Source organism: Lepidochelys olivacea, assembly GCF_965140295.1.
Source record: "Lepidochelys olivacea isolate rLepOli2 genome assembly, chromosome: 6".
NCBI classification, from domain to species: domain Eukaryota; kingdom Metazoa; phylum Chordata; order Testudines; family Cheloniidae; genus Lepidochelys; species Lepidochelys olivacea.
In genome coordinates, this window is record NC_140416.1 from 43973251 (window position 1) to 43995319 (window position 22069).

The following is a 22069-nucleotide window of genomic DNA, read 5'->3' on the forward strand; positions in this document are numbered from 1 at the left end:
TTTGGAGTGGCGTTTCTTCTTGAGCCTACTGATAAAATCCAAGCAGACTATGAGGCTGAGTGGTAGATCTGGTGGGATTGAACATTTGAGTAATCCTTTGGTTTCACTATTAAGCAACTGTATATACAGTTATATCATATAGTTTGCCTGACTTAGTGCACAGATGTTAATATATATTTATTCTTTGATGGATTTGAAATCTACCAGATTTATGGCTTTTTCACTATTTTTTGTGAAAATATGTTTTGTCTACTATATTGGATACCTGACTGAAGGTATCCTGCTCCACATTGCTTTGTCCCACAACCAAATGCACTTGCAATTTTTAGGGCTTTAAGCAGGTGAAGGGTTGTGGGTAGGAAAGTGGAATCCAGGAGGTAAATGACAGCTTTGTAATGGCAACAACTGTAGTATCTTAACTCCTGTGGCTGCTACTACTAGCTGGAAGAGCAGCTGCACTTTTGCTGTGGGATGAAGTCTCTGGTTAACTCAGATCTCTCCAGTCTAACAAAAATTAGGAAATGCTGATGTGAACTACAAGACTTTGGATGCAATTTCACAATTTCAGATAAGAAAGGCACTGAAACAGCCTGCCTCTGAGCAAAAGGGATTAACATGTGAGCACATGGAGAAGCCATTGAAGGGGAGAGAGACTGTCACGAGTATTCTAGAGTTAAAAATATACTGAAATAGTTTTCTTACACATTAACCTTGAAAGCTGTTCTGTATCTGCTTGTGCACTCAGACTCTAAGAATCAAGGTGCTGACAACCTAAAGGTTAAAATGTAACAAGTCATGCTTTAACATTTTAGGATAAAGGCTGTCTTAAATTCCAGACACGTTTTCAATAGGTGTTTTGCACTTCAGTAACAGACAGCAATATAATGCTGCCCTTCTTAAAGTAGCATAATTATATAAAACTGAATCCAAGATGAAAGGAGTATGACTGTTGTGGTGCATAACAGGGTTTTTTGATTCACCATTGCTCTGAAAATAATTTCATCACCCTGTTTGCCGCGATCTACAGAGACCCCTTACTGTAACAGTAAGTGTACTATTTCAGTTCATTGTGGCATGCAGTGTAGTTGTAGAGATGTCATTCCCAGGATATTACAGAGACAAGGTAGATGAGGTAGTATCTTTTATTAGAACAACTTCTGTTGATGAAAGAGACTAGTTTCTAGCAGCACAGAGCTCTTCTGTGGCTCGAAAGCTTGTCTCTCTCACCAACAGAAGTTGTTCCAATAAAAGATATTTCCTCACACACCTTGTCTCTCTTATTTTAGCTAAGGAAGATACCATGACAGTTTCCACTAAAATGCTGCTATTTACAAGTAATTAACAGTATGGAACTTGTGGTGGAATTGTGTTGATTGCAAATGGTAAATGGCAACATTTTCATGATGAACATTTTCAATAGTACAGTTTAAAGCCAATTTAATAAAGGTCACAACCTACCATCAATTCACATGCAGTTCCATGGGATGAATAATGACAGGACATAGTGCCTTAGAGTCTAAACAGTACTGGGGCTACAGTAAGCTATTTGCAATCTATAACTTGCTGTCGGGGTCAGTGGGCTGGCAATTATGTTATTTTCTTCCTCTGCACTCCACAGTCATAGACATCTATTCCTTGGTTATGGCTGTCTGCATTCCACTACTTGCCCTGTCCTCTGCCACTGTCTTCTGACATTGTCAAAAGGTCTCTAGTTTTTCATTCTGTTGTGTGCGTCAATTAGCTCAAATCTTTATCTTGCAACAATTTTTGTTAATTATTTGTGTTACCCCAGCACCTAGGAGCCCTAGTTATGGACCAGGACCCCATTGTGAAAGGCACTGTAAAAATACAGAACCAGTGACATCTATAGTTTTAATCACTGATACCTACAGGTGGTTGCAAATTTGAAGTTTCTATTTCAAGTTTTACTGTGGAGTTGGAGCAGATGGGGAAAAGTCCCTAGGCTTAATTCCCCTCTTACACTGCTGTAAATTAGGATTAACTCCATGGAAGTAGATAATGTTACACAGGTATAAGTGAGAGGAATTAAGATGGTATTAGTGAAACAAAATTAATGTTGCTGAGTTATACACATTTATCCAAAAGATTCCCTAGTGGTGACTGCATTAAAAATATTGGGTTTCTCTCCATTGACCGACTTTCATATTAACATCACTACATTTGTGGTTTGTATTTCTCTGATTTTATTCTGCTCTGGTTCAGTTTAACTCTCAATTCCTGTATTTTACAGTGTATCTCCTCTCTTAGGTCCATTCCCATGTCTATAATCATCATAAGATTATCTGAGACTCTTGTCTATGCTGTGAAATGCTATTGAGTTGCAGGAAATAGTTACATCATGGCACACTTCTGTGACATAGTTAAACTCAATCTGCTCCCACAGTACCGCAGAAATGTAGTTTCAATAATTGTGTTCCTGGACTGTGCTACAACCTTGGCCATTGCAAACGTGAAGCATGATTCAAAAACACAGTTAAAACACAGTTTGGTCCCATTTATGCTGGAAGATTGAACCACTTTTTAAACTGCAGCCCACAACACAGTAGCTTTTATTGTGTAGTGGGGGGGATGTAATTTAAATTGAGGTGAAATTTCTCTCCCCAGCAGAGCTGAAAGGATGCATTCAAGAGGACAAGGTGTGAAGAACCTTGGAAGGGTCCAAGAATCCCTTTAGCTGTTTTACTTTTCATATTAAAATATTTCTAATTTTTCCAATCTCAATCTAAAGTATAAAAGTAAAATAATCCAAGTAAATCATACTCAAAAATAGTTTCATAAGCACTCGTTCATTAAGGCTTTAAAAAAAGACAGATTTATTGATATTTGCTTATCATATTTAATAGTAGCTTTAAAGTTATTCTTGATAAAGTCATATTCACTAATATAGTCTTCTGAGCTATTTGGGAAGATACACTAATTTAGCTAGATGTCGGTCTCAAATTATCTACACAGAAAGAAACAAGGAATATTTGTACGCAGTTATATTAAACTTTTTTCTCAACTCGGATATCCATATTCTGCACTCTAGTAATTGGAAGCTTTGAGCACGAATCTAATGTAGCCTTAGATCAAGCAGCTCTGTCTGACAATGTGAAACAAAAACTTATGCAACCAGCTGGTAAACACCAAACCATAAATATGGAAGAGATGAAACCATAGGTGGTTAATTTACAAACTTAAAAAAAACAAACAAATACTCAATAAAAAGGTATTGAAATTGCTGTTTATTCCACACACACAAATTTTCTTCAAGTGAGTAAATAAACTCAGCTGCATTGTGTGATGATTCCATTAACCTTGCAATCAAGCATTAAATTAAACTGCCTAATTCAGATTTCCTCTCCTGCTGCAGGGGGAAATGTACCTTGTGAGGGCTATGTTTTATGCTAATAGAGCTAATGTACAAAATCTTCTCTACTAGCCATCTACAATTCATGAGATAACACAAGTAAGTAAAACAAGTAAGCAAACTGCAAAAACTCCTTTGGGAATTCTTTAACTAAATAACCGTTTAGGTGTGATTTGCTATATTTTCATACTGGGTTCTCTCATGGTATTCAGTTTACAGCTATTTATGGTGAGCTAAATTTAATCTTCATACATATTTTCTAGGTAGACTACTTGAGCAACACTGCATGATCATTAACCTCTGTTCATAGATGGAGTAGACTCTTTAACCCTTTGTTGTATCATTTTATTAGATTACCCTTCATTGCAGTAAAAGTTCAGTTGAGAAATGGATTAAAATTTAGGATTTGTCTACAGAAAACATTACTACATCACACGCCAGGGTGTGAATCTGCAGTGCTCCAGGTTGCCTCACAGTAACATCCCATGTGGACGCTGCTACAGAACGCTGAAAGTGCAGTAATGTGCTTTGACAAACACCCATTTCAAACAGCAACATGTCAAAGTGCACTATGGAACTTCCAGTGTGCTGTGCAGTGTCCACATGGGACATTACTGAGCAGCAAGCTAGTGCCCTGTCACATTGTGACAAGCCCTTGGTTTTAATCCCATGTTTTAAATCAGAGATGGGCAAACTACGGCCCGTGGGATCGTCCTGCCCGGCCCCTGAGCTCCCGGCTGGGGAGGCTCGCCCCAGCCCCTCCCCTGCTGGTCCCTCTCCCCCGCAGCCTCAGCCTGCTGCATCGCCAGTGCTCTGGCCCACCGCGCGGTGGCGTGGCTGGCTCCAGCACGCTAAGGGGGTGGGGAACGGGGGGGGGGAGTCTCGGGGGGCAGTCAGGGGACAGGGAGCAGGAGCGGTTGGATGGGACGGAGGTTCTGGGGGGATGGTCAGGGAACAGGGGAGGTTGGATAGGGGATGAGGTCCCAGGGAGGGGGCGGTCAGGGGGCAGTTAGGGGTGGAGGCCCGGGAGGGGGCGGTCAGGGGACAAGGAGAAGGGGGTTTGGATGGGTCGGGTGTTCTGAGGGGAGCAGTCAGAGGGCGGGAAGTGGGAGGGGGCAGATAGGGGGTGGGGTCCAGGCTGTATGGGGAGACACAGCATTCCCTACCCGGCCCTCCACAGAGCTTTGCAACCCTGAGGTGGCCCTCAGGACAAAAAGTTTGCCCACCCCTGTTTTAAATGCTCAAGGAGCTTTTTTCAAATCACAGACTCAAATTTTTCAAGATACATAGGCGTTGCTGAGCTTAATGTTGCAACACTTAACTGATTTAGAAGCCTTAATCTCATTTTTAGAAGCGATTTAGATAAGTAGGACCCTAACTCCCATCAGCTGTCCATGGGATTTTGGATCCTAAGTGCCTAAATCCCTTTTGATATTGTAGGCTCCTAGATACATTAGGCATTGCAACACTGAGCACAGCAACACCAAAATACCTTTAAACTCTGGGTCTTAGCCTCTAGCAGAATGCACTGAACTTCTGTTTAAGACAGATAGGCAAATACAACTACTATATTCTAATTAGAAAGGATTTAATCAAACTATTCGTAATAAAGCCACAGCATATGGGACTAAGTGTAATCTATCGAGTGCTCATGACCCTGTTTTGCTCCTGAATCAGCAACATGAATCCAACCTCCAGTACTTGTATGGTTTCTTCTTCCAACTTAAGTTATAAGATTCATTTTCATAATAACCCTCCTTCTCTCCCCCATTCTCCTTAGTTTCTAATTACGAGGATGATGAAAGCTCTTTCACCAAATGTGTTCTTTGGTTTCTCTGTAACAAGTTACTACTAGCAAGTAATTGCCTTTTCTTTTGCAATGTGACATGATTCCTCTAACTGGAATTTATTTAAAGCTGAAATAAAAAGCTCTTGTAAGAAATAAGAAAACCACACACAGGCAGGCTAGATTTCAGGCAAGTGACTTAGCACATAGAACTCAGGAAGATTTTCAGACCAAATGAAAGTATGACAGATGCTGTAAACACTAAAGGGGGAGGGAATCAACAGCTCCCTAAAAAGTTTTTAGTATTTTTGAAAATATTATTATTTATTTGTATTGTAGGAGTGCCTAGGAGCCCTAGAGTCATGGGCAAAGACTCCATTGTGCTAACAGTCTTCAGCTTCCTTGTCAGTTCCCAAGCCTTATGTCATTCACAAACAACCCTATCTGACCAATTAGAAGTGGTGTTAAGTAGAAATGGGTCTAAGCTTCAAAATTCAGCACAAGATATGAACTCCTGAAAAATATAGGCATGTTCTGGCCCTAAAGCAGTGACTGCTTACAGAGAACTAAACTGAATTTCTTCACAGTGTTTAGGTGTTTGAATTCAACCTTTTTGTTCTGCTCCTTTTCTAGTATTAAAGAAGCATCAAAAGAAATCCATTTCTGCTCTCCTCAAAAACCACACCTAGATTCTCCTATACTTATATACCCTTATTAATCTAGTTGTCACCAACCAGAAGATCTCAACCACAGCAAATGAAGTCTATTACAGTATGTTCCAGGAAACGTTTACCGTTAGCAGTGAAAAAAACATTTGCTAATTTCAAAATCTGGTTAAAAAGTGAAGCTCAATATCCACATATACTACTTAGGGGCACTTTATGGAAGCAATGAGGCAAACTCACAGGCCATGCATGGGCCCTTCTGCAGATGTTCTCAGTGCAAAGGCTAGGTTCAAGCAATAGATCAACTGCTTATGTTAAATTTATCAGGCACAATGGTTGGGAGGGGATAGGAAGTCCTTCGAATCAAATCCTGTTACAAAGCAAAAGTTTTTCTACTCATCACAACCCTAGCTATGTACATGTCACATATCTTCTCCAGAAGTTTCCTTTTTGATCAACCTCCTTAGATTCTCTTTTCTCCAGTTAATCATGTTCCTTTTAATAACCTGACAAAGCCCTTATACCAGGCTTTGGGCTTGATTCTCCTCATTGAAGTTAATAAAGTGAAAGTGAGAAGAGAATTGTGCCTTTCTTTTTCAAGTCTAATGTATTAAACGTAGAATTTTTTAAATATGCTTTTGTTCTTTCCAGCTCAGAAAAACCCACTTGAGAAACCCACATTACAATCAGAGGACAATATTTTAAAGGGTTTACGCTGTGTCTCTTCCCTTTTCCTAACGCATTAAGTGGTACACAGCATTAGAGATCCTTACAACCACATAGTCAACCACTGAAATCCCACTACACAGCTATTTACCTGAATTTCAACATGCATTAGCAGCTGCAAATTATGACACTGTAAAAAGGCACAATCTAAACATTCATTTGCTTGACACAAGCATACCTGTCAGCATCTCCTAGTCCCAGTGAGGTGTTACGCTGCAGTGTCTCCCGCACTGCAGCCATCCCATCTGGTAGCCGATTCAGTCTTCGAGTGTACAGGCCCAAACCACCATCAGTCATGTACCTTTAAAAAACAAAATAAGATATCAAGATATCAAAGGTTCAGTAAAACAATCTGTAAGCACTTCCACACTTTTGGTGGTGTTTGTATATCCATTTTATACCTAGTACTCAGATACGGAGCAAGCTTTGCTCTCAGTTACTCCAGAGTCATTTTGTTGAGTTCTGGCCCAGAACTCAGCCCTCCCCATTCTCTTTTCCACCCCAGGGCAAAATGAGACCAATATGAAGAAGGAGGAATACAATTTTCATTAAGAACGCACATGCATCATTCCTAAATGACTTGTGATTTGAGCTCTCTTTCCTCATTTTCCAGCTATTTTGTGTTATTTAAAACATTGAGGGTGAAATCCTGGAGACACTGAAGTTATTCACAAAACTCCCACTGATGTCAGTAGAGTCAGGATTTCACCCAAGGTCGTATCTGCTGTACACTTACATTAAAGATCCCATAGCACTCTGTGTGAAAAAGGGGATTTGTCCCACTGGCCAAAAGTGGCTGCTCTCCTACTTTTGTGCACTGTGCTGTCTGTAACTATGCTCCTCAACCGGAGAGGTGGCTGCATTTCAGTGTTGTTGTTATTATTAAATATTTATGAAGGACTGTGTGTGTATATGGAACTTTACAAATGAACAAGACAACATCCTTGTCCTGAAGTGGTCAAAACTAAACAGAGATCTGTCTGAAATGTATTATGTTGGACAATTAAATAACATGAAATAAGTCTGTATTTTGTGGACTTCTGCATGGCCAACAATGCAAACAGAAATCCTTTTGCATCTAGCTTTGTCATAAGAATGACTATTCCGGGTCAGACCAAAGGTCCATCTAGCTCAGGATCCTGTCCTCCAAGAGTGACCAATGCCAGGTGCCCCAGCGTGAATGAAGAGAACTCAGAAAGGATTTCAAGTGATCCATTCCCTGTTGATTATTCCCAGCTTCTGGCAAACAGAGGCTAGGGACACCATCCCTGTTCATCCTGGCTAATAGCCACTGATTGACCTATCCTCCCTGAATTTATCTAGTTGTTTTTTGAACCCTGTTATAATCTTGGCCTTCACAACATCCTCTGGCAAAGAGTTCCACAGGTTGACTGTGCGTTGTGTGAAGAAATACTTCCTTTAGTTTGTTTTAAACCATCTGCCTATTAATTTCATTTGGTGACCCCTAGTTCTTGCGTTATGAGAAGGATAATAATGAGATAATACTTCCTTATTTACTTTCTCCACCCTCGACATGATGGGGGAAGCAATCCAACTTAATTTTCATTGCCCAATTGTTTTCTAGATCACTGCAGAGAATCTAATGTAGGAAACTTGCTATGCAACTAGGAACAGGTATGTATAGTATAAGTACTGAAAGCAACCCTTCTGCTTTATACTGGAGGTTTATAGGAACATTCTAGAGATCCCTGATTCAGCGCAGGCATGAAAATACCAGCCTGACTTGTGATTTTATCCTAAAATGACAACTGCTGAAATTGGAACCTGCTGTACTATAGGGTGAGGTTCAATGCAGTAGATTTATTTGCAATCTGCTGTGGAAATGATGGCCGGGTGAGGACGAACCTCACCACCTCTTCTTTCAATAATCTAGCTATGGTCTTAACGGGACATGAGTGTTCTCACTGGGGTTGGCCCAGGGCAGTATGAAGTCGAGATAGCAAAAGAGTACCTTCTCTTTTGGAATTCCTGCCCCCTGGAACAGCATTCCTGTTGACAGAACCCCCTAACTAACATGCCCCGTGTAGGTGTATTTTGTACACATACAGCCTATACAATTGTATATATATGCTGGTAAAAGATATAATTATATAGCAGGACAAATGAACAAAAACATCATATTCTCTGTATTTAAATAGCATGAGAATATAAACCTTAAACATATTCACTGAGATTTTTATACTCATGATCTCATTACTTTAATTGTGTTTTTTAACATTCTCAACTATGCTATAAGAGGGCAAAAAATTCATTTGTAAGTTAGTGATCTGCAAAGCTAGTTTCTAGATAAACAATTCAAAGTATCTATATAGTCCTGGGGTATAAAGAACAACAGGACTTAAAACCTCAGGACATAGATACTCTGAATGTTTATCTAGAAACCAGCTTTACAGATCAATAACTTACAGAACGAATTTATTGCCTCATAGTAACATAGTTAAAAGACATTTCTGCCTTAAAAAAGGAAAGCATTTCTTCTTAATAGCTTAAAAAAAGTAAATGAATGGAGTTGCTGACAGTGAGTGCAACACATCTTTATATAGGCAGTTTGAGAAATGAAGAACTGAAACACATCTCAGATGATACCCGATCCCAAATGTTGTGTTGTTTTTTTAAATACCCTTAATATATTTTTCATTATTGATATTATGAATCATGATCTGAGACTGTTTTTAAAATTTAAGTCAAATATCAATATTTTTTAAACTTCTCACTGAATTCAATGAGTGTAACAGTTATGCTCCAAAGCAAGTAAAGCATGTCCCCAAGAAACACAAACATTGTGTAATATTTGCACTAAATCAATGCGAGATATTTTAACAATGTTCTGTTTAATTGGTAAATTTTAAAAAATGCAATAATCTCATACCCAATCTTCTAAAAAATCCCCAACAATACCAAAACAACACGGCATGGCACATTAATACAAAGATTTAAGATAATACATAGATCAATTTCTTTTCTTCTGGAATAACTCTTCAACTAACAGTGGTATAAATAATACAAATACATTGAACAATTGAACTAGATTTTTAAAATTGTCTGGAAAATAATATGCAAAGAAGTTCATAAAGTCCAAAGAAAACAGGATATTTTTGTTCTTGCTTTATATCTGTACGTATTTGTGCAACAATTTAATAACACTATAATCAAATAAATATGCGACAACTACAGTGGTAGAGTTGATATCTTTGGCATGCAGTTCAACATACCTTATTGACTTGTAAATTGAAATGGCTATATTCTCTCAATTCTTTTGTCACTCTTAAGGAAATAGTGGTACAACACCAAAATTATATATATATATAGGATCTCTTCCTCTGTTTTAAAAGTACCAAAACCAGTTACTGATTTGTCTTACTAGGGCATATTTTTGCTCACAAGAAGAAAGAACAGTCAATCCAGCCTTAAACTCATAATATGTCCATGGATTAGAGGGAAAAAATCATGATGCAGAGAGCACTGGCTGCGTCTTCTCACTTTTGTATCATTTCTGTCACAATGTCTCTGGTAACAAACCTAGCTGACTGTGCAGCCAGACTCAATTACTACAATTACATGAGACAGGAAGGTTAAAAAAAAAAAAAAAAAGAAAAACCCTGCACTAGATGTGATTTAGCTATATAGGTCTGTACTGGGCCTGTTCAAGAACAACAGAAGAGTCCCCGTGGGGAGTTTTACAAAGAGGTTGCTAAGCTAGTAAAACTAGGGACAAGGTTATTTTCAGTTCTCCAGTGTCTACAGAGACAAGATACAATGCTTTTCTCCAAATTTAATAAACAAGTAGGCTTATAAGAATTATAACTGTTCCTCCGGAACTGCTATAGCATAGCTTACATCAGGTCTTCCATTCTGTTGGTCAGAAACTCATAAAATCCTTAAAATGGAAGAGCAAATTTTGTTGTGAGCCAATCACAGAAGAAAAACAAAAGATAGAAAAAAGATACCATTCTCATTATTTAAACCCATATCATTAAATGTGCATATTACTGGCATGTTGCAAAAACTCATACCTGCATATGCAAATCAGCTAATTGCAACTACTCGTTTGCACATTCAGTGACCGATTTGCATCTCAAATGCAGAAACATTATTGTGAGTGTATCTGTTACACACTTTGAAAATGTAGCATGTAGGTTTGCATTTGTCATCATCATCCTCATCTGGCATATAACTAATCCTTTTAAATAAAATAAACTAATTTCCAAGATTATTTTTTTAAAGTTAAAATAGATGTGATACTACTTGAAAATTATGATACTGTGTATACACACTACATACACTAATTAATCTTAATATGAAGAATCTGGATGAAACCTGGGTCAATGGAAAAACTCCTCTTGATTTCAATGAGGCCAGGAGTTCACCCTCTGTATATATGTGCAGCAATCAGATACATTCAAATAACTCTGTACTTGTGCCAGCTGGAACAAACAATAGCTTTTCATGGACAGCTTTTCAGAGGCGCTGAGCATCCATACACCCAATATAAGTCAATGGAACTGCAGGTGCTCAACACCTTTGATAAGGATGTGTGCAGGTTTTATTACTGCTTTTTTTTTTTAAAGGAAAACTAAAATGTGCTAAAAAGAAAATATGTGAACTCAAATCTTATAACAGCTACAAGTTATGTAGTCTCACCTCGCTCTATAAAAAAAATGGCACCATGGGATTGTTTTCTTAAATATTAGATAGACAGGAGTTTTAGTTAACATTGTCAAATAGGTAGCACAGCTTGTAGAATTAAAAGTTTTACAGCTGGAGTGCTACTATACATAAATTCTATCAAAGAATGTGGGTGCCCCACCCCCAGTTAGGGGGAAATTTGGTCGGACTAAAAGGAGTGATGCCCTAACGCCAAACTGGGGCCAAATGGGGGAGCTGCAGAGGGCCCCATCTAGTATATTGTGCATGGAGGAATGGGGAAGTGGGTTTTTCTGTCTCCTATGGGTTGGCTGCGGGGGAGGGGAAACAGAGGCGCCAACTGGCTATGAGACCCCCTTTCCCTAATATAAAGATATTAGGGAAATTAAGAAAAAAGGCAGGCCTACAGAAGTGTTCTTATGAAGCACAAATATCATTAAGAGCCTAATTCTGCAAACACTTACTACTGGCCATAACTGCTTCCTATTATAATTTAGGGGCCAATCCTACACCTTATTATTAAGTACCTGTCTACCTCTGTTAAGCATTGGTCATGCCATCACTGGTCACTTAAAACAGGTTGGACTGTATGTTGGGCTGTACAGATGAATGGCTCTGAAACAAATTCACAACACTCTGTCCAAGGGGGTGGAATATAGACTCTCATACTCTTGCCTTCACAAGAAAGAAATTGTGAAGCAGGGCAAGAAGAAATTGAATGCCTATGCTACCACTAACGTTTATCTAGTCATGTCCTGATACATCACAATTCACTACTTTTAAGCACCTGTAATAGCAGCTGGGATTTGTGTTAGCCAGTGTCAAGGGGTTGTATTTAATAACCTTATAATATATTGTGATATGCCTATTTAGTGTTTTTAGTGATGAGGAAGAACATTAAGCCTTATCCACTATGCTGACTAAGGGAATCTAGCAGATGTACCTCCAAAGCAGAAATGCAGGATGCTAGAATAGCCTAAGGGAGGATTTTCTCTCTCATGCGTATTTTGGTCTTTATGTTCCCCGTAGAACTCCTGATAAGCAACTACATAAATATGTTCCTCTTTGACGCTGTGAAGGTTGACCTACCCTCTAGTTCAGTGCCGTGTGTGTCCCAAATCATCAGCTATTGGTGTGTGGCAACGGGTTCTTACACCTAAGAAGATGTTCTTTCCTCTTCACCCAGCCTGAGACTAACCACAACTCGTCCACAATACTCGCTGTGTCCATTAGCCCAGGGAAAGTTTCCTTATTCCCTTGTGATAGAGTGTCTCCAGTATGCTTACCCATAGTTCTTCTGGTATTCTTTAATTTCTTTACTTGTCTTTACACGACAATATATTAATTGCCTTATTAGACTACTGCATCACTAGCACATTCAATGTCAAACACTTTTTAAATATCTTAAAAATGGCAGCTGAACAAAAGTTCAAATGACATAGTTCAGGAACTTTTCTGGCATTTCAGTAATAACAACCAGAGGTCTCCAAACACTGTCACTTTTTATGCAGATGTGTAAATTGCAGTTCCTCAGGAGAATCTGACAGCCATGCTTTAACAAGGTTAACAACAGGCAATGGAGAGAGTGCCTTTACTAGACTTAACTAAGAGAAGACTTTTAACGACTGGACAATGAAGCACTGATAATAAGGAGCTAATCCACATACCTTCTGTAGATTATCCCTCAGGACTCATCTCAGTATTTTTACTTCTCAACAACAAGGAAAAACAATTAATTTTCCACACTTTGTGCCTCTCCACACTTGTGCACAGGTGTTGTTTACACAAGTGTCCTTAATAGTGTATTAAAAGTGCATGGCACAAATGGAAACAAAACAATTCATAGTACTTTCTAGGCAAAAGGAAAAAAGTGCCCCGCTCTCCTCTGTTTCAACTGTTTTTCAGTTCCCTTGGCAATTTAGATCTTTGATTTGCTCTCTTGGTTTGCCAACTACACCCCGTAGGTGTCCCTGAAACTTTGTATGGTGTAGTGTATTCTTCCAAGTTCAATATTTTTAGGATGTTTCTGATGCCTAAGTGATTTTTTTCCCCTTCCTTAAGTGCACATACAGAAAACAGGATCAAGTTATACCACAGATCAACCAAAGTCTTACTTAGCAGGCCAAGTCACTTGACTTTTGTATGCACTCTGTACTTGCCCATGTATACAGAGCACCAACAACATGCTTATGGCTACACATCTGACAGCTCCCATACTTATTCAACTTTGCTGCTAAATTTCAAAACAGATAGCCAGGAGAGCAGAATTCTCAAATTGTGAGTATATACAGCCTAAGGGATAGTCTAGGCTTCAACATACACTCTTGACATTCCAAGAACTTTTTTGCCTCAGTAATAAAATTAAATTAATCATCTCAAATAAATCAAACTCCAAACAGGATAGTGAATCCAAAAGATAGGTCATATCGAAGTTTCCAATCAGGCAATACAAACATTTACTCTTCTAGGCTTCACTTACAGTGTCATGGGTATTACTACTTGCTAAGTGTCAGTGCACAACAGCCAGTCAATGTGGTTAGTTAGACAAGAACAAAGCCCATTAAAGCTTTGATGTGTGTAAACAGCACATCTCTACTACTGCTTACAAAGTATGATAAATGTGATCAAAATATGCTTGTTGATGAAAGCAGGAAATTGTCTTAAAATATGACTAAACTGAAGATCATTACTGCTGCTCGACTGACTGAAGGACCACTGCTAACCAGAAACTTTTCAGTTTAGTATAATTTTGGTTTGCCTTTTTTGTTCTGACAATATTCTGGTATTGGATCATATGCTTGTCTCTCACTTTTTGCCAAATTCTTGTCACCAATCAATCTTTCCTGACCACCATCATCCTGCCACTGCCAACTATCAGCACAGCATTTTATCTTTCTCGCCAAAGGCTGGAACATGCACCCGGCCCACAAAGCCTGCCTTTAAATTAAAAAATAAAGAAATAAATAACCAGCCAAGCAAGGTCAGCTTGGGTTTTGTCTCTGGTTTAAATTCCAAGTTTTGATTCACATACATTTCAAAATTCAGCGAAGGCATTCAGGAGTGGGCTCAGGTCCTGAGCTTTTTCAGCACGGTCCTGTTGTCACAAGGCCAAAATACTCAACTTGTAATCCAAATATTTCCTTTCAGGTTCACATCAGCTCATACCCAGTGTGCACTGCACTTTACATCTAATTAGATTGCGCAATACAGATGAACTTTGGGGGGTGGGGGGAAACAAGCCCTGAGTATGGAATAACCCCTCTGCCCCCAGCCATGCCTTGCATTCTCCGGAATAGCAATCATTGTTTGGGGTTGCGAAGAAGGAGATAGCCATCTAAGAGATAGGTGAGAAAGGCAATTTCTTTTAATAAAATCTCATGAGTGAATTTCACAGCTTAGTTTGAGAAACCAGGTAAATGCAATATACTTATATCATTAGCAGTGGAAGCAGCAGCTCCCCCATGGAGGGCTCATTCTCCATGCCAATTTAATCTTGACCCTTTCTGCTGGGAAAGGCACTAACATGGGGAGGTGGTTTCTGTGAAATGCATACTTCTCCAGGATACTTCTCCACTGGGAATAGAACTGGGACACATTTCCCATACACCATTGAACAGCCTTCACATGGTAACAATTTTTGGTCACTTCAGCTGAGGTCTAAAAATATTTCTGCTTGCCTGGTCTCCTGGGTTCACACTTTATTATAAAGTCCACAGCTGTGCTGGTGATATTCTACAGTAAAGAGATCTTCCCTTTGCTAGAAGAATGGGTATCAAGCACATCATCTCCTGTAAGAGATTTGGTGCTTACTGCTGTACTAGATTAGAACTCAGATATGAGTCATATGTTCTGTATGCTTTATAGTCACAGTTGCCTATGTAGGGTCCAATCCTGCACAACCAGAGTTAGTGGCAGTTTTGATAATTGTCATACTAACAGTAGTACTGGGCCTTTATTAAAATGAGTCCATTTGTCCCTATTTCTGCAGGCCTCTCTTGGGGTCAGAGGATCTTAAAAAAATTAAAATGCACATGCTTGTCCTGGTTCAAAATCCTGTTCCCGTACTGGACATTAGGCAATCATTTCAGACACTGATACAGCCTCCCTTTGCCAATTCTGCTTTAAATTGTAAGCTGCACAGGGAAGGAGTTTGCCCTGTATTCATCTTTGAAGCACTATTCAAACCTAAGCCATTATAATATAAATGATAAGATTAAATACACTGACCCACTATCCAGCTCTCCCTTTTAATGGTATCAGGAAAACCAGCTACTTTTGAAGAAAAACATATACAAAAAAATCAGGGCAGTGCTGTTTCTTCAAAAACAGGGAAAAGACAATTAGAAAGACACAAGTAGTTGCATTTCAAATTGCATTAATATCCAATTCTTCAATGCAGACAATCTAATTTGTAAATTATGTGGAGTTGTAATCCTTTGGTTTAGTGTATGTGATTGCATCTCCCTCTTGTGGCTGGTCCTACAGCCTTCTCCTTTCTTACAGCTAAATGAGGTGTCCTTTAGCTCAAATAGTAAACCTGTATTTTTGGTGCAGAAAGCCCTCAGTTCAATTCCTGCTCTGGTGTCTACATGTGTATGTAGATAGGGGTTTATTACAGATCCAAAAAAGAAAAGGAAGGAAGGTGGAGGCTAATTGCCTTTCATTTTCTTCTTGCACCAAGCAGCAGCCCACAATAGCAAATGTCATTTGATGTTATAGATCTCAGTTCATGAAAGTGACCCAGAGGTGACCCACCATGAATCACAATTGAGCTCTTTTCTGTTCTTTTTGCCCATTCTGTTTTTTCGTTCTGGTGTGGCTTCATTCACGTTTGCAGCTGATTATCACTTTCCACTTCCCTTCACCTTTTCAACACTTAAACACTACAGCAGATAGTTCTCCCAGTCCTTATAGGGTGGTGGGGAAGAAGTCCAGTTGTGGGGGAGCTGCAAGGGTGGAATGAGCTGGATTTGGGAAGGTGACACAGGATGCAGGAGTGTGAGAGGAAGGATTCCCCACTGTTTGCAGTAAAGTGGGTGATCTAAAAATCCAAGAATCAGGGTTGTTATACACAGTCTAGCCAAAATATCACACTGAGATCCCAGCAGCATCACCTCTTCCCTTCATTCTTTCACGACAGTGATGTGCCATCAGAATCCATACACAAAAATTTCACCTCAGTTGGCGATAAATGTGACACTCCCTTGTTAAAATACTGTTCCTTATACATTCCAGCCTGACCCTGGGAACAAAACAAACAACTATTCCATTCTCTCGCCTCCTTATATAAATCCATCAATACAACTCCTTCATTGGCTGATGAGAGCAACCATGGCATTTGTTGGAGGTGGGGGACTCCAGACTTTTCAACTCCCAACTGTGGCTAAGTAAGCAGGCATTGGCATGGAGAGCAGCTGTTCAGGGCTCCCATTCAGCACAGCAACACACTGGCTTTCTCTCTCTTCTGGATGCTGCTGAGTAGCCGTCTGAGAAGAGGAGCCTGGAAATTAGATGATGTGCTCCTAGAAGTGCTGGTGGGAGACAGGAGAGGAGTTCCCCTGGCAGCCTCATTCAGGCAGCTGCCATACCATAGCCACCTATGGCATGACAGCTGCCTGAGGCCTGGTCTTCACTATAATTCTTCTGTCGACCTAGCTACTGCCTCTTGGGGAGGTGAGTTACTTAAACCAATGAGAGAAACGCTCCCGTAGGCGAAGGTAATGTCTACAGTGAAGCAGTACAGCTGCACTGCTGTAGTGTTTAAAGTGTAGAAGTAGCCTGCGTAAGTAGCAGCCTGCTCTATCCCAGCTGTAGAGAAGGCAAAGCAACCTGTGGCATTCTTGGACAGGACTATGAACCAAGCTCCCCCCCACTGCCCTTCCTGAAGTGTAACTCTTTCCCACCTGACAAATTTTGTGCAGCTCCATATGTGACTTTTCTCAATTCTGAGAACAAACTAATTGATTTTTCCCTGCCCCCAGGAACCTGCTAGGCAGGTAGGAAACTATTTCCCAAACCAGCCAGAATCAAATGAGGCTTGGGAAGGGAGCTGAAGGCCCTGGTTTATGGGCTTGCTAGCACAGCCAAAGGTCCTGGCAAAGCCATTGGGTTCCAGAATATTGGAGGGAGTTAGTATGGGCAAGTCTCAAAGAGGAATTGCTGAGGGGCTGGAGGTTCCTGGGAGAGTTGGTGTGGGTGGGTGTTAGAGAAACCCTGAGACTCTGTTTTATGGCATAGTGCCAATCTGAGGGTAACTGGGAGAGATCAAGACATCCTCCCCCTTGCTCTCCCCACTCCTTCACTCTGACCAGGGACCAGAGAGAGAAGAAGCAGAAAGCCCACATGGGTGTTGGAAGCCAGGTGCCACAGTGTTATCCAGTGAGCTTCTTCCCCCTCTCCCATAATGATAAGGGATTTTCTGGCTGTCACTGGCTAAAACATTCCTACTCCTGACTGTTGTGCAGTCGAGTAACTCCAACTAAGTTATTTAAGGGTCTGGATCCTGCAAACATTTATGACTTGGTGTAGTACTTCTTAAAATGTGTAGTCCCATTGATTTCTAAGGATAGGTCTATACTGCAAAAAACCAAAAAACAAAAAACCCGCATCACCGCACCAAGCCTCAGAGCGCAGGTCACTTGACGTGGGCTCATGGGACTTGAGTTGCAGGGCTAACAATGGCAGTGTAGACATTCAGGCTTGGGCTGGAGCCTAGACTCTGAAACCCAGCAAGGTCGTCTCAGAACCCAGTCTGCAGCCCTAGCAGGAACGTTTACACTGCTATTTTTAGCCCTGCAGCCCAAGCTCTGCAAGCCCAAGTCAATTGACCCAGGTTGTGAAACTTACTGCTTAGATGAAGCATCCGATGAAGTGAGCTGTAGATCACAAAAGCTTATGCTTAAATAAATTGGTTAGTGTCTAAGGTGCCACAAGTCCTCCTTTTCTTTTTGTGGATACAGACTAACACGGCTGCTACTCTGAAACCTGTCTTAATGCTGCAGGTTTTCCTTTGCAGAGTCGTCGTATCCTAAGGCTCTATTGTTGGTAAGCACTATGCCTTCAAGCCTCTGGGACTGAGCCCTAGTGTTGCAGGAAAAGCTCTGTGATATCCAATTGTATCACGTGTGAAGCAGTTTGTCATAACTGATTAAAACCTGTGCTGCTATTCACAAGAGACAGAATTAATGCTGAGTGTGAAACATTAACTTTGACAATTGCTGACTTGCGTGCTTAAATGGGTAATATTAACACTCTCAGAATAGCTTTTTTATGTAATATTTGATTTATTTTCTTTTTCGGCATGGCTCTCAGGACGTGATTTACTTTATATTTGAATATTACCTTATTTTTGTCTTTTCATTTTTACAGCATGGGGACAGCTGCAATTCCCTACATCCAAAGCTGGATATCTCGACAGTTCTCTGAGGAGTCAGAATTTCCTAACGCCATTTCATAAAGGTCACTGATAGCGGGCTGAGTTGTTCTGAGTCTACTTAGAATTTCTTGGGCTAGCACAGGTAAAAATAAAGAAATCAATTAACTACCTACCCTCACAGTATTTACTGTGCGACAGTATTAAAAGGATCAAAATGTAAGAAACCTGTTCCAGCAAGCCAGAAAGAAGTTCGAACAAATAGCACATTCAGAGAAAGAGAAAATATAAAATAAACTAAATTCTAATGATTTTTCATCATGTTGGAGTATTGCAGCCATATATGGTATCTGTAGTTTTCAACTTCATTCATTATTCATACTTAGATCAAGTCCTATCATGCATGCTAAACTGCAGTGCCTAATGAAATGACCAAACCACTGAAATTAATTTGAATCAATCAAGGTACAGAGCATGGATAGGAGAACTGTTACAAAGTTCATATTGCACTGAATAGGCCATAACATTGCAATTTGGCCCATGCTTCAGAATTTGGGTCTTGATCCATATCTGTATTTTAAACACTCCAAAGATGAGGAGTGTTTGGATGCAGGACTTTGATGGCTTATACTCCATCTTCTTATCATCATTATTCATTAGTGGCAGCAGTGGGCTCAGCTCTGTAAAAGACCCAAAGAAAGACATGATCCCATCCCTGAGTACTTTCATAGTTTACATAGGGCATAACTACACTTGTGAGTTACAGCACAATAAAGGAGCCCCGGGTGCACTAGCTCACTACCCATTCACACTGGCAAGGCACGTAGAGCACTCTGACTCCCTGGCTACAGCGCGGCTGGTACTCCACCTCAGCAAGTGGAATAATGTTTGCTGCACCCCCGCTGGAGTGCCATGGTGCCAGTGTGAACGAGATGTTGTATTACTGCACTCTGATCAGCCTCCGGAAACATCCCATAATCCCCTTAAGTCAAGTGGCCACTCTTGTCATTGATTTTGAATCACTGCAGAAATGCGGATATGCCCTTTGAAAGCTCCATTTCTGACAGCCGGCAGCTTATCTGCTCTGAGACGAAGCAAGCCATTAGTGTGGAATGCTGTGTGTGAGAGAGAGACGTGGGGGGTGAGGGGTCTGCTGCTGTCTGAACTTATAAGACAGCATGCTGACATGCTCTGAGCACCCCAAAAACCATCTCTCTCTTCCCCCACATACACACAACACACTCCCTTGTCACACTCCACCCCACCCCACCCCCGTTTGAAAAGCACGTTGCAGTCACTTGCATGCTGGGATAGCTGCCCATAATGCACCGCTCCCAATGCTGCTGCAAGTGCCACAAATGTGGCCACGCCAGTGTGCTTGAAGCTGTCAGTGTGGACAGACTGCGGCGCTTTCCCTACTGCGCTCTCCGAAAGCTGGTTTAACTCAAAGTGCACTATATCTGCAAGTGTAGCCATGCCCTTAGATATGGCACAAACCAGAACCAAAATGTTCGGTGTGCCCCAGAGGACAATTCCACCTTAGGGCCCCCAAAGTCAAAGGAAAGACTAATATTGATTTCAGGGGCATTTGGATTGGCCCTTTAGAGCACAGGCTTTTGGTTATTAAATTTACTGGAAGAGTGATGGGATTTTTGCTACGGCCAATTCAGCACTGATGGGTTTTTTCAGACAAAGTGAATTTTAAGGCTTAAGGCTTGACATAGCATGGTATATGCCACGGCCTAGGTCAGTATAACAGTGTTGCTCAGGGGTATGGAAAATAGTAAGTAAGTAGTAATACCGACATAAATTTGTAATGTAGACCAGGGCTTAGTATTCTAATTCAGGGAGTCATTTGAACCAGCATGTACACATACTGAGATGTAGAAAGCAAAAGGTTCAGAGTTGCATAATGGATACCCAACAAAAAGTTTGAATGTAGATCTTCTTAAATCATACAGTCCTGGAATAGGCTTCTCATGCTAAATGGCAATACCTATGCTTTTAGTGCCATCGGAAAATGAGAATTACACAGCTACATAAACAGTGAAAAATACTGAGGAAAAAGAAAAGGAGGACTTGTGGCACCTTAGAGACTAACCAATTTATTTGAGCATGAGCTTTCGTGAGCTACAGCTCACTTCATCGGATGCTCATGCTCAAATAAATTGGTTAGTCTCTAAGGTGCCACAAGTACTCCTTTTCTTTTTGCGAATACAGACTAACACGGCTGTTACTCTGAAACCTAAGGAAAAAGAGACAACTGAACTTCAAATAATGTGCAAGTCAAATAGGTTCTTATTTTAATCTTCACCAACTCACCTCTCCTTACTTCTTGTTAGCCACTCATTATCTGTAGCAGCAATCATTTTTACTGAGAATAGCTAAGAAAGCAACCATTATTAGCAAGAACTTTTTTCTTAGGTTGTGAAATATATAAGCCCTTCTTTTCCTTCTCCCAGAAATGTGCTCACCTTGACCCTAATGAAGGACTGACAAACCGCGTGCAAATGGAAAATAAATTCAGAATCTAAGATGCCTTCCAGACAATAACTAGATAGGCAATGAGAGCATATTGCAATATCAATCAATCGAGGCATCAGAGCTCTCCTGCTGGTAATAGCTCACCTTAAGTGATCACTCTCATTACAGTGTGTATGGTAACACCCATTGTTTCATGTTCTCTATGTATATAAATCTCCTCACTGTATTTTCCACTGCATGCATCCGATGAAGTGGGCTGTAGCTCACAAAAGCTTATGCTCAAATAAATTTGTTAGTCTCTATGGTGCCACAAGTACTCCTTTTCTTTTTGTGAATACAGACTAACACAGCTGCTACTCTGAAACCTGTCATTATGCAATGCACTGAATTAGCCATATGGAGTGGAAATCTATCAACTTCATGAAAAACTCATACAGATACAGACAGACATCATCTTCCTTTCCAAATGCAAACAGATGGACGTCATACCAAAAGGACTGAAGGTAAAAAATCCATTACAATCTATATATCACACAGACTATGCTGACAGCTTGTGCCACACGCTCTCAAAGAAAGTGCAGAACCACCTGATCAACATCCTCTACAGCAAACAGGGAAAGATTAAGAATGAGCTCTCAAAACTGGATACTCTCATAAGAAAACAACCTTCCACACAAACTTCCTCGTGGCTGGACTTTACAAAAACTAGACAAGCCATTTACAACACACACTTTGCTTCTCTATAAAAGAAAAAGGACACTAAACTATCTAAACTACTACATGCCACATGGGGCCACAACAGTGGTTCCCTTAACTCACCCAGCAATATTGTTAATCTATCCAACTATACTCTTAGCCCAGCAGAAGAATCTGTTCTATCTCGGGGCCTCTCCTTCTGCCCCTCCACCCCCATGAACATGATACAGTTCTGTGGTGACCTAGAATCCTATTTTCGACGTCTCCGACTCAAGGAATATTTCTAACACACCTCTGAACAACAT

The 22069-nt window shown here is 40.3% G+C and overlaps 1 protein-coding gene and 1 long non-coding RNA gene across 2 annotated transcripts in view; one reads left to right on the forward strand and one right to left on the reverse strand.

The window, feature by feature from the left end:
* NAV2 (neuron navigator 2) overlaps window positions 1-22069 on the reverse strand; it is a 671297-nt gene that overhangs the window by 106719 nt on the left and 542509 nt on the right. Inside the window, exon 11 of the mRNA XM_084631659.1 lies at window positions 6726-6848. Coding sequence (XP_084487785.1) covers window positions 6726-6848 — 123 coding nt within the window. The remainder of the gene's footprint in view (window positions 1-6725; window positions 6849-22069) is intronic.
* LOC311522388 lies at window positions 933-21319 on the forward strand. The gene is made up of 3 exons (XR_014712113.1): window positions 933-1045; window positions 18581-18729; window positions 21047-21319. It is a non-coding gene; the product is annotated as an uncharacterized lncRNA (long non-coding RNA).